Source organism: Rhinatrema bivittatum, chromosome 2, assembly GCF_901001135.1.
Source record: "Rhinatrema bivittatum chromosome 2, aRhiBiv1.1, whole genome shotgun sequence".
Lineage (NCBI taxonomy): Eukaryota > Metazoa > Chordata > Amphibia > Gymnophiona > Rhinatrematidae > Rhinatrema > Rhinatrema bivittatum.
The window spans coordinates 135,657,510-135,671,570 of record NC_042616.1 but is presented as its reverse complement, the minus strand read 5'-3'; the positions used below and the strand labels follow the sequence as shown (position 1 = coordinate 135,671,570).

Below are 14,061 nucleotides of genomic sequence, written 5' to 3'. Positions count from 1 at the left end.
GTCGGGTTTTGAATGTTTCTTCTTTGTGGTTCAAGTATTCTAAGTCAGGACATTGGTTAAAAATCATCTTGTTCAAAAATCATTATCAAGCGTTCCAGCAGTATATGCCACAAATGATTAGTAGACCGGACGGTTCTTCAGTGCATAGAACACGTTGCCTGGCTTTCTGATGTGGCATATACCAATATTTAAATACATCTCTTAAACACATCTCTCACTCTTTGATGGGACATTATTCATTAGTAGTGGTGCCTTTTTTTACGTCTTTCATTGAAATACAGGATCGCAACAGTGCTCTTTGTTGTTTGTTTTGATTTAGGTACAACATTAATGGAAATTTGTTATAAATGGATAATGGGAGATTGCAATGCATTTATTGTGATGTAGGCTGATAGGTCAATGGTGTTGGAGTTCTATGGAGATCTGCCTTACACTGGAGATTGCTGGATGGGGAAGTAAGCAACATTATGTGGATCCCAGATTGACTGGACATGACTGGAGCTGCTTCGTTTCTGATTGGACGCGGTAGGAGCTGTACGTAGTACATGGCAGGAGTGCCGTATAATGTCATGTGAAAATGGTTTGAAACTAATTGGATAAGGTTAGAGGCATGTCGTTTAGTATGTGGTTTATTTAGGTCTTTTTTATCATCTAGATATATGCTGATGCCATGACAGATATTTTGTGATTTATTCACATGAAACATTGGTTTTTGATATAATATGTTTTTGTACTGATTGGAATACTGTTATTGTTAATTTTAAACAATTTTATGATATGAACGCGGCGTGAGTGGTTTTGGATTTTATGTTTTGTATTTTTCTAAGAAGTCATAATAATAAACGATTGTAAAGTGTGTGTAGTATATGGTGAGAATTTCTTTACTCATTCACTGTCAAATGTAGGCCATCCTTATTGTATAGTCTTTTACTGCTCCATACACAATCCCAGCCTCCAATGTATCTAGATCCATTTTCTTTACACCATGTTTTGAACCATTATTGAAATTTTCTATTTAACTTATCCTTTCCTTGAACAGGTAATATTCAGAAAAGGCAATATTTTTTACCATGGGTTTAATTTCCTTCACCAGACACTGGAAATCTTTCCGTACTGCTTGGATACTGCTTCTAGCAAAGTTGTTGGTCCCCAGATGGATAACTGATATTAGTCTCTTTACTTTCTTCTATAATTGCACAGATAACCTGGTTTGCATTTGTACCAGTTGAGGATCCTGGACAGCAATTGTTTCATCTTTGCAAAGAGATCACAGATTAGTTCCTCTAATGACTGAATCTCCTATCAGATTGAGCTTACTTTTATGAGGTTTGATAATGTTAAAGGATGTTGGTTGAATTGTATGGCTTCTTCCTTTACAGACATCTACTTATCTGTTGGAGGAGCAGCTTCGGTTTCCAATGCAGAAAGTTTATTAAGTAACGGTGTCAGTGTGGACAGAGGATGACGTCTCTTTACCCCAGGCCTTAATTTACTTGAGCCTACTGTATTCCTGGATATTTGAGTCCTCTGTAGGCATGGGGGCAGAAATCCTGAATGTTTCTCAGTTGAAAAGACTTGGTGTCTCTGTGTCATAGGTCTTGTCCTACCAGAGCCCAGTGTAAGTCATTTTTCCTTAGGTTTTAGAATCCTCTGTAGAATTTGGCACTGATATTCTGGATGCTGTGAGGAGTATTTTCGAAGCCTAGATAGTTCCTCTTCCAGATGAGTCAGTTCCTTTTTCATTGCAGATAGCTGGAGGCTGGAGCTCTTACTGTCTCCCTTTTGAAAAAGGAAAACTTATAAAAGACTAGCCAAAAAATACTCTTTACAGCCATGTAAAAACTTTTTCAGTTGGCAAGGACTATTTCAAACAATGTAGCACAGAGATCTATTAATTATTAGCTGAAGAGTTTTGGTCTACATCCACACCGTTAGGGCCAACGCCCAGAGTACCCTAGTTCTGAGTTATCAGATTGGGCACAGTCCCCAGCCGAATGGGATCCCTGATCAACAGATCCTGAAGGAGAGGGAACCAGATCTGTCGGGGCCAATAAGGTGCCACGAAGATCATGGTCTCTGTCCTGTTGAAGCTTTAGTACGGTCTTCAAGAGGAGCAAGAGAGGAGGGTACATGTACAGAAGACCCTTCCCGCAGTGAAGGGAGGTGTCGAAGGTCAGATGTCTGCCCCCTGACAACAGGGAGCAGAAATTGCTCACCTTGTAGTTGTATGGGGCGGGGAAAGAGGTCCACATCTGGGGTTCCCCAATGAAGAAAAATTCTAGCTGCTACCTCTGATCTGATACGGGTAGATGTGAATCGGTTATTTACTCTTTCGGATAGTAGAAAGACTAGGGGGTACTCCATGAAGTTAGCATGGGGCACATTTAAAACTAATCGGAGAAAGTTATTTTTTACTCAACACACAATTAAACTGGAATTTGTTGCCAGAGGATATGGTTAGTGCAGTTAGTATAACTGTGTTTAAAAAAGGATTGGATAAGTTCTTGGAGGAGAAGTCCATTACCTGCTATTAATTAAGTTGACTTAGAAAATAGCCACTGCTATTACTAACAACGGTAATATGGAATAGACTTAGATTTGCTCCAGGTTGTTCAGAGGACACTTCTGGACTGCAATTTTCAAATACTGCCACAGATTCTCGATTGGATTGAGATCTGGACTTTGACTTGGCCATTGCAAAACATTCACCTTTTGTTGGCCTTGTGCTTGGGATCATTGTCTTGCTGAAAGGTGAACTTTCTCCCAAGTTTTAGTTTTTTTTAGCAGACTGAAGCAGGTTGTTTTGCAGTATCTCCCTGTATGCTGCGCCATCCATTCGTCCTTCAATTTTAACAAGATGCCCTGACCCCGTTTAGGAAAAACATCCTCACAACATGATACTGCCACCCCATAATTTACTGTTGGGATGGTATTTGCTGAGGAATGGGCAGTGTTATATTTGTGCCACACATAGCATTTTGAATTTTGGCCAAAAAGCTCCATTTTTTTCTCATCTGACCACAAACCTTATCCCAATTTAGCTGGGTTACTCTGATGCTGTGATGTGGTTTTTCTTCAGTAAAGGCTTCTTTCTAGCCACCTGTCTATGCAGGCCAGGTGTATGCACTGCTCTTGATATAATTGACTGGTGCACCTAGTTAGTTCAAAGCAATTGTTGGCCTCTCTTTGGTTTCTTTCACAAGTTCCTTCTTGCTCTGATGCTGAGCTCTGAGGGACGGCTTTGTCTAAGCAGTAACTGGGTGGTATGATGCAGCTTCCATTTCCTCACAATTGATACAACGGTGCTCACTGGGATATCCAGCACTTGGATATTATTTTATAGCCTTTTCCTATCTTGTGCATGTCTATAACTTTAATTCCCTTAGAATGCTCTTTGGTCTTCATTTTTACAGCTTTCCTTGAGATTCAGTCTGACCAATGGTACTGGAATTTGGGGGTCTTTTATTAGAAAAGCTGACTTTTGTTTTTGATTCACAGGTAGAGGCCAACTGTAAGCCAGTTGTTAGGGCAATGTCTTTCATCTGTGTACACCTGGTACTTCCACAGCACAGGAGTTGAATATTTATGCAAGCAGCATGAAGAAATTACTACTTAGTTGATAATTTCCTTTTCTTTAATGAGAACAGGTTAATCCACTCCAGTGGGGTTTTGCACCTCTACCAGCAGATGGAGACCGAGCAAAGCTGACATCGCGGTATATATACCCCAACACAGGCATCAACCCACCAGTATTCTCTGCAAAAGCTAACATTGAACAACTAAAGAACACATGATCATAACCATTAAGGCAACCACTCAAACACCAAGTTAACAGGAAAAAATTAAGGTCAGTCAAGGAGTGTAATATTACGAATCTAGGGACTGGATCTGGACACTCACCAGTAATCCCTGGAAACACAGCCACTCAGGACAATAGCACCATCATCTGGCAGCCAAGAATGGGAAGGTGGATTAATTTCCTTTTCTTTAATAAGAACAGGTTATCAGGTAAGTAGTAATTTCTCCTTTCTTAGCATTCAAACAGGTTAATCCACACCAGTAGGATGTACCAAAGCTACTTCCGAACAAGGTGAAAAGCTGCCCATGGTCTGATCAACACCACACACGTGAATGCTGCGTCCTCCTGGGGTTGTACCTCCAGGCGATAATGCCTGGAAATTGTGTAAGAAAACAACATGTCACAGCTCGGCAAATCTCAACGGAAGATAACCATCTAACCTAGTGAAATGAGTGCTAACCTAACTGGGAAACAGCTGCTCTGCATCCACATACACGGCCGTGATAACCTTCTTAATCCAGTGGGCTATCGTAGTCTGTGACGCCGGCTCACCCTGTTTACTCCCACTGTGGAGTATAAACAACCGGTCCGTCTTCCTGATAGGTTTAGAAACCTCCCATACCTCAAGATTTGCCACTTGACAACTAAGGTCTGTAGCAGGCTATATTCCTCCACCTCTCTCTCCCTACCCAGAGTCGGCAGCGATTGATTGATTCTAGTGAAATCCAAGACTACCTTTGGCAAAAACAGACGTAACAGTTTGCATCTGAACTGCTCCCGGATACACTCGCAGAGACAGTTCCCAGCAAGACAGAGCCCGCAATCCTGAAACTACACTCAGAACATTGTCCCTTAGTAATTAACCTCAGGAAGAGGCTACGCAGTGGTCTAAAGGTGGGACCAGCCAGAATTCCAGAACCAGATCAAGATTCCACATAGGCACTGGCAACTGCAAGGGGCACTAAGATACTTCATCTCTTCCAAGGCCATACCAAAACCGGATGGGGCAGACAAGGGTTCACCATTCATATGACCTCAAACAGGCCAAAGTCATCATCTGTACCTTCAAGGAATTAAGAGCCAAGTCCTTACACAATCCATCCTGGAAAAATCCAAATTGAGCAGGATTTTAACCAAACGAGGATGAACCCCTCATTCCACACACAAGCCAAAAACATTCGCCAAACGTGAACATAGGCTAAGGAAGTAAATACATTTTACGCTCAAAGCAAGGTGGAAAACACCACAGTGGACTATCCATGCTTCTGCAACTGAGCCTTCTCAAGGGCCACTTTGGAAGACTTAAGTCAAGTTGAATCTTCAAGAAGAACAGGCCCTTGCTGTAGAAGATTCCCATGGACTGCTAATCAGAGAGGATATGTCACAGAATACTTAGTAGATCTGCATACCACAGCTTCCTTGGCCAATCTGGCACCGCCAGAAGTACCAAACCTGTATTTTGAATCTCTGAATCTTTTAGCCCAACATGGGCCATGGAGAAGGCATATAGAAGCTTGCTTTCTGGTCATTCCTGCATGAGGGCATTAATGCCCAATAACTGCAGCTCTCTCCTAGAATCGAAGTGAGGAACCTTCGCATTGTGTGATGTCACTAGCAAGCCTAGAAACGAGAGGTCTCAGCAGCCTACTATGAGCTAGAATGCTTCGCACCATTCTCTTTCTCCTGGATCCAGACACTGTCTCTGTTGAGAAAGTTGGCTCTTATCTAGTCTTCTCCTGCAATGTGCTGGGCAGAGATCTCCTGAGGATGTACTTCCACCCATTTCATGAGTTGGGCTATTTTCTCTGACATTTACTGGCTCTTGGTTCCTCCCTGCCGATCAATGTAAGCCACGGTCATCGCATTGTATGAAATTATTTGGACCGCTCAATCCTGCAAGCGATCGGTGAATCGCAAGCATGACAACCAAACAGCAAGGACTTCCAGCTGATTGATGCTTAAGGGGTACTCCTCTGTACTCCAGTGCCCCTATACTTTCAGCTCTTGACAGTAAGCCTCCTAATCTTGAAGGCTCGTATCCGTCATGCATAGTAGCTAGTTCAGTGTTCATAGGGGAACACCCCTCATTAGATGATGCGCTTACAACCACCACTACAGTCGGATGCAAATTTCTATAGATAATTGAAATCTGATCAAGATGTTCCAAGACTGTGAACTCCAATGCATAAGAAGTGTGTGCTGAAGAGGAAGCAATACACCCTTGTCCACGGAACAACCTATCGGATGGCTGTCATCACCCCACGCACCTGTAGATAAACACCACCACCAGGCGTATCATTTGTCAATAGTCACACCAGTGCCATCAGTTCTGAAGGCGGACCTCCAACATGGACATGTGTCTTGCTTCTTACACCTAGATAATCCAGTATCTGGTATGGCTGCAGATTGCTCTTGGTCAAGTTCTCTACCCAACCTAGTTCCTGCAGCAAAGAGATCACACTGTGTGGGGCCTGAAAAGTCTCTTTCATAGCTCTAGGTCTGAATTAACCAATCATCGATGTACAGGTGGATCTTCTGATCCACCTGTACATCGATGATTGGTTAATCCTCTCTCAATACCGCTGCTACCAGCACCATGACCTTAGAGAAGGCCCTGGGTGCGGTGTCCAATCTGAAGGGTAGCGCTTAAAAATTGACAATATCTCCCCAAAACAGTGAAATGCAGAAAACAGTTAATGCTCCAGTCGGAGGAAATATGCAGATACTCCTGACAACCCAGAGACTTAATAAAGTCCCAACTGTAATGCTCTTATCAGCAAGTGTAAGGTTTTCATGCAAGAACAAGTCACTTGCAAAGCCGGTGACTCCCTTGAGATCCAGAATGGGGTGAAGGAATATCGGCCCGAATTATCTTGAGACATGGGCCCTGGTACCACAGTCCACATGCTGAGAAGTTCTGACAATTTACACTCCACTGCCTGTCTCTTCTGCAGAGAACTCCAGAACATAGCCATCTCTTATCACATTCAGACCCCACTGGCCTGATGTGATCTTGATCCACCTCTGATAAGAAAGGAGAGAGACTGGGCCTCCTTCCTCCTGATCCTGGAAGTGGGTCGACACACCCTCATTGAGGGGTTTAGGGGAGGGTGCACCACCACTCTGAGCCTGCACCCTATCTAGACTGCCTGGGGCGAAGGACTGAACCTACCCAAAGGTCAAGCCCTATGAAAAGTTACCTCTCTGTAGAGTCAAAAACGTTTGAAAACCACCAGCATAACACAACATGCTGAACGAACATGGCACCTGCTTTTAATCCTCCAGTAACCAAATAACCTGGGACTTACCCCATTTATTTGGCCATTTTTTTTCCACTCCCATTTCATAATAGTAGGCTTTGTATTGTCTTGGCACTTATTTGTCAGCCATAGCTGACGTTCAACCCTGATTAGCTTCTGAGATTAGACAAGATCGGGCTCATCCAGGGTTGAGAGGCCATAGGGCACTAACCTGAATGCAAACCAGACTCATCAACTACCTGAAAGACAGCAAGGAAGACCAATCCATCAGGGTGTAGCAAGAGGTCAACTGCAACTCATTGCCACTGCCTCAAGGCCTGAGTAAGGATAGCCTTAATTCTGCTAATGGGTAATGATTCAGATGGACTGAACCAAATCATGGTGAACCTAGAAGATGTGGTAGACCTGATTGACAAACTGAAGCGTAGTAAATCACCTGGACCAGATGGTATACATCCCAGAGTTCTGAAGGAACTAAAAAATGAAATTTCAGACCTATTAGTAAAAATTTGTAACCTATCATTAAAATCATCCATTGGCTAAAAGACAGGAAACAGAGAGTAGGATTAAATGGACAATTTTCTCAGTGGAAGGGAGTGGACAGTGGAGTGCCTCAGGGATCTGTATTGGGACCCTTACTTTTCAATATATTTATAAATGATCTGGAAAGAAATACGAGTGAGAATCAAATTTGCAGATGACACAAAATTGTTCAGAGTAGTTAAATCACAAGCAGATTGTGATACATTGCAGGAAGACCTTGTGAGACTGGAAAATTGGGCATCCAAATGGCAGATGAAATTTAATGTGGATAAGTGCAAGGTGATGCATATAGAGAAAAATAACCCATGCCATAGTTATACAATGTTGGGTAGTAGCACCTAATATGGAACCTAAGAAAGAGATCTAGGTGTCATAGTGGATAACACATTGAAATCGTCAGTTCAGTGTGCTGCGGCAGTCAAAAAAGCAAACAGAATGTTGGGAATTATTAGAAAGTGAATGGTGAACAAAACGGAAAATGTCATAATGCCTCTGTATCGCTCCATGGTGAGACCGCACCTTGAATACTGTGTACAATTCTGGTCGCTGCATCTCAGAAAAGATATAATTGCGATGAAGAAGGTACAGAGAAGGGTGACCAAAATGATAAGGGGAATGGAACAGCTCCCCTATGAGGAAAGACTAAAGAGGTTAGGACTTTTCAGCTTGGAGAAGAGACAGCTGAGGGGGGATACAATAGAGGTGTTTAAAATCATTAGCAGTCTAGAATGGGTAGATGTGAATCTGTTATTTACGCTTTCGGATAATAGAAAGACTAGGGGGCACTCCATGAAATTAGCATGTGGCACATTTAAAACTAATCTGAGAAAGTTCTTTCACTCAACGCACAATTAAACTCTGGAATTTGTTGCCAGAGGATGTGGTTAGTGCAGTTAGTATAGCTGTGTTTAAAAAAGGATTGGATAAGTTCTTGGAGGAGAAGTCCATTACCTGCTATTAAGTTCACTTAGAGAATAGCCACTGCTATTACTAACAACGGTAACATGGAATAGACTTAGTTTTTGGGTACTTGCCAGGTTCTTATGGCCTGGATTGGCCACTGTTGGAAACGGGATGCTGGGCTTGATGGACCCTTGGTCTGACCCAGTATGGCATGTTCTTATATTCCTATGCTCCCCCTTCCACAGGGATAGGCGCCCACTTGGCGACAGCACACACCAGTGCATCTGTTCTGTCTCTCTCTGCCAGATCCAGTGGGAACCGCATTACCAAGGCTCATCCCCCTGTAAAAACAGCATCTGAGGCACCCCATTCAAGATCAATCAATTCTTTAATATCATCCATAATGCTTCACATAAGGAATCTAAATGGAATTCTTGTTTGGCTTCAGCACCGGGCATCCCCAGCATCTTCAGTGCCTGGGCGATCCAAGCCGGCAACATATCTCCTTGAAGAACTGCAATATTGTGCTACATAGTTCCAAACTGGAGAAATGTCCCATCTTACAGGGAAGTAAGGGCCACTTTCACCATCCATACCACTAGGGTCTCTATCAGCATGACCCGCAGTAGGAGTAGAGACTCATAAGTTTACCTGCGATACATGGCATGTAGGGATTTGCAGACCTACCACATCGGTGACTGAGCAAAAACCTGTAGGACCTAGTTAAACAGCTGCTCAACCTGCCAAGCTGTTCCGTGGTAGACCTGCTGCTGCGGCCCATACCAAAACCATGGGATGCCGGACCTACTGCCACTGAGAAGCTGTCCCCCTCAGACAATCCAGTTAGGGGAGCCCGAAAACCTCTAACAGGTCCATCTCCGGACCCATTCCCGCATCATGCTGGGAAAGGTGGGCTCAGCAAAAACAGCCGGAGAAAACTCTCCCTCAGCCTCCAAGTAGCACTGATACTAGTCAGTGGGGGGGGGGGGGGGGGGGGGGGGGGGGAAGAATGCCAAGCTGTGATGCTTGAATATGGCAAACAGCACAAAAGTTAACGCCCGCTAGCAGCACGCTCAAAGAGGTAGATTTTAAAAAGCATTTATTCGAGTAAAACTGGGTTTTTCTTGAGAAAATGCACTTTACTCTAGTAAGTGGGCTTTTGAAAATTGCTACAATATATGCCATTGAATTGTCCATAGAATTTACTTGCATAAATGCACTTTACTCGAGTAAATGGCTTTTGAAAATTGCTACAATAGTAGCTACATTTACGCATGTAACTCCTTTTGAAAATTACCCCCAAAGTGTCTGACTATTGTGCACTCAGCTGCACGCCCGCCTAACTGTCCAATAAGCGGCCTGTCCAATAAGCGGCCAAAAATTATAGGCACACAACACACCGTCCAGTTAGGCCAGTCCCCCCCCCCCCCCAAACGCTCACTTGAGTGTCCATACCTAGGTATACAAGTGCGGTCCAACAGACAGCGTTTCACGGCAGACTTGTGCTTAGAAAAGTGCACGAATGCGGCCACAACCTACCAAACGGTGCCTAAGCAAAGCCTGAGAGCGGGTCCTAGCCAAAAAGGCTGCTCAACCTGCCATGACTCCCCTCAGCTCTCTTGGAGCTGGGAATGGATGTCGGATTAGTGCGCCAAGGCTCGAAGACCAGAAGGGGATGGAAACCCTCACTTTTTTTTTCCCCTACCCTACTTGAACTCAGCCTGACCCGGCCAAGCATAGATTCAGTCTCCGGCTGCAGGGGGAGAGGACAAAAGCCTTCAACGGTATGCTTGGCATCCAGTACTCGCTAGCCTCTCAGGTTTGTTTTTTTTTTTACAGCTAAGAACATACCAGAAAACCAGCTACAGGACTGAGTAACTCATCCAAGGGAGGGATCCGCAGATATCAACTCAGGAAAACTCAACTGTGGGAGGGACTGTAAGATATCATCACAGGAGATCGGGGTTAATCAGTTTCCTTCTTTTCTCCTTCATTTTCTACCATCTTTTCATTTTCTACCATCTTTTCTCCTTCATTTTCCACCATCTGCTGGAGACTAATAATACTGGCAGACTGATGCAGGGATATCATATATATCCCTGCATCAGCCTGCCAGTATTCTGCTGGTAGAGGTGATTAACCCCACTGGTGTGGATTAACCTGTCTGAATGCTAAGGAATTTTTAGCTTTTATTTTTGATTGATTGTTTTTACAAAAATTGCAGAGAAATAATGAATTGCGACTTTGAAAATTTACTTTAAGAGCATACTGGTTCGCAACAAGCATATTGTCTGGAACAAATCTGTGTAAATGTCATTTGTCACCCACTCAAATCTGCTAAGTTTTTAGGGGGTCAAATACTTTTGCAAGCCACTGTATAGATATAGATATCTTTAATCCATACCCCTGTCTTCCAATTATCTGCCTTTTCGACTAGCAAAAAAATAGTTGTAGTCTGCTTTGCTGGCTCAGACTCCTAAAGTGGAAGGATACGCCAAACTCATGGTCCTCAGAAGACTTAAACCACTTCTAACAGCCAACTTTCGATCAGTACTACAGGCATTGATATTCACAAGCACTGGTTATTGTAATGCCCTTCTACTAGGTTTACCATACACCTCACTAAGACCACTACAAATCTTGCAAAACACAGCTGCAAGAGTCTTAACTGGCAAAAGTAAAAGAGAACACATCACTGAAACACTGGCTGAGTTACACTGGCTTCCCATTGAACAAAGAATACAGTACAAAACACTATGCACCATACACAAATTAATACACAACGAAAACGCAGACTGGCTTAACACAGCCCTTCGTGTACACATCCCCAACAGAAACCTAAGATCAGCCAACAAAGCACTCCTAACTATTCCATCAGTCAAAACAGCAAGACTAACCCAGGTAAGAGAAAGTGCTTTATCCTTAAGCGGGATCCATACTATGGAACTCCATGCCCTTGGAGTTAAGGTTACAAAGAGAAAACAAAACATTTAGGAAAAATCTAAAAACCTGGCTCTTTAAACAAGCTTTTCAAAAAGAGAAGGGAGAATAGAAACCAGGGAAGTGCAAGGTACACCCACACACACAACAGTAATCACTAAGGGGTAGATTTTATAATTCTATGCGCATGCGTACTTTTGTTCGCGCACCAGGCGCAAACAAAAGTACGCCGGCTACGCGTGTATCTTATAAAATCCGGGGTCGGCGCGCGCAAGGGGGTGCACATTTGTGCAACTTGCGTGCGCTGCTCGTTCCCTCTGAGGCCGCTCCAAAATCGGAGCAGCCTCGGAGGGAACTTTCCTTCCGCCTCCCCCCACCTTCCCCTCCCTTCCCCACCCCCCCCGGCCCTATCTAAACCCCCCCTACCTCTGTCGCAGAAGTTATGCCTGCTCGAAGCAAGCGTAACTTTGTGCGCGCCGGGCTGGCTGCCACGTGCCATGTTCCGGTTCGGGGGCTGGTCTGGAGGCCGCAGCCACGCCCCTGGAACGCCCCTGGGCAGAAACCACGCCCGCAGCACTGCCCCCGGATGACAAGCCGTCCGCACCACGCCCCCTGACACGCCCACCCCAAGAAAGCCCTGGGACTTACGCGCGTCCCGGGGCTTTGTGCGCACCGGAAGCCTATGCAATATAGGCTCGGCGAGCGCAGGGGCGTTTTAAAAGGGTTACGCGCATACCTTTTGCGTGTAACCGTTTTAAAATCCGGCCCTAAGTGTGTAGTTTTTAATAGAGAGCGCATCACTAAAGGATAAGTTACAATTATAAAACGAGTCTTGTACTCAAAACTGCTATAGAATTGACCTGGACATGATGTTTTTCACATTTAACAACTAACATTGATTAAAAACTATGTTACCAAACCTTATGGCACCTATGTAAACTGAAAGATTTTAATAGCATTACTTTTATGTGCCTTACTGTAAACCGTTGTGATGGTACCCACCTTAACGATGGTATAGAAAAGATTTAAATAAAGGATTTACTGTTGAGATGTTGTTAGACTACAATGAATTGAAATCAAGCTACAAGTCATCTAGATATCTCAATATTTTCTGTCTTTTTCTTTAAAATCTCTCCTAAAGACATCCTCCTCCCTTATAGGGGACTAAATGTGCAGGATGTCTCAACATTTTCTCCTGGAATGCGTTTTATTAATTAGTACCTTATTACAGTGGATTTTTTGCAGTGCTTCTTTTCAGCATGATTGCTTATGTTAATATATTGGAACATGTAAATAAATAAAGAAATGAAGAGTGAGAAGCAAAGCATAGTAATAAAGTGTTAAAAGAGCAGATTCTCATTCTGTTACCTTAAGGTGGTCTAACAAATGCAAAAACTCAGCCCTCAAATCTTTGTTAGCAAGGGTAGGTGTCAGGATATCAGTGGGCCAATAGGCATTATCTCAACTAAAAATATAAACATGTTTGTATAGTTTTAACACTTACCTGATATCAATAGCTTGCTGGAATTTAACGTATTTTCCTTTTGGTTTACAGTTACAGAAGTAAGAAAAGATCCAGGAGCACTGTCGATACACATGGGACTTGGAGGTAAAACAGATGGTTGCATTTTCCCTCCAACTGGTGTGTGCTGTCAAAAGGCAAAACAGTATTTTTTTTTAGAAGCTGGTGTAAGGACCCATTGGAATCTTACTATGCCACATACATCTTCCAGAAAAGGACATGCATGGGTGGTATAGTCAGGAGGATTGAACAATTTAACTAAGATACCCCCATTGGTAGTGAATAAATAAATCATTCCCTCGAGTTTTCCCATAAGACTCAGAAGCAGATAATAAGTTAGCACAGGGGCAGCCAATTCAAGAACCACGAAAACAGGTCTGGTTTTCAAGATCTCCACAATGACCATGCATGAGATGATCTGCATGCCCTACCTCCATTATAATGGAAATTCTCATGCATATTCACTGTGGATATCTGAAAAACAGGCCTATTTGTGGCTCTTGAGGACCGAAGTCAGCCACCCCTGATCTAGAGATTGATAAGGAGAGGAAGCAGTTTTTCCCTTTTCCTTGTATAAGTTTGCTAGAGGAATTTCCTCAGTGTTAAATCTGTGGATTTTCCCTGAAGGAACAGATTACTGACCCAGAGGAAGGGGCTAGGGAGTAGTTTCTCTATTTTGTTTCAAACACTTCAGGGAGGAGAAATTCCAACTTTCCAAACCAGAGCATTGGAGTCCCAGTCCTAAGCTTTAGGACCTGTTAAAGATTTTCTAATTTCTCAAAAGCTTGAAATAAATTCAAATTAAACTAAATTTATATTCCATTTTTCAGGCACTTCAAAGTGGTTTGCATTTAGGTAATGTAGGGGTTTTTTTTGTTGTTTTAATCTTTAGGGTTTCTTGCCCATTGTGGGAAAGAATCACATTTAAGTGTTTTTGTGTGGCTGTGGATTTGCCAGTGAAGAGACAGGGAAATTTCTAGTTGTGCCCTGGGCTGTTCAACCAGGGTGAGCTAGTATCACCCAGACAGATCAGTAGGTGACTGAGGAAAGCATGTGCATTTAGTACAGAAAGGAGATGAAAGGTAATAGAGCAG

The 14,061-nt window shown here is 43.3% G+C and overlaps 1 protein-coding gene across 1 annotated transcript in view; it reads right to left on the bottom strand.

The window, feature by feature from the left end:
• The window catches only part of MASTL (microtubule associated serine/threonine kinase like), a 238,441-nt gene that overhangs the window by 121,045 nt on the left and 103,335 nt on the right, over positions 1 to 14,061 (bottom strand). Inside the window, exon 6 of the mRNA XM_029588648.1 lies at positions 12,950 to 13,094. Coding sequence (XP_029444508.1) covers positions 12,950 to 13,094 — 145 coding nt within the window. The remainder of the gene's footprint in view (positions 1 to 12,949; positions 13,095 to 14,061) is intronic.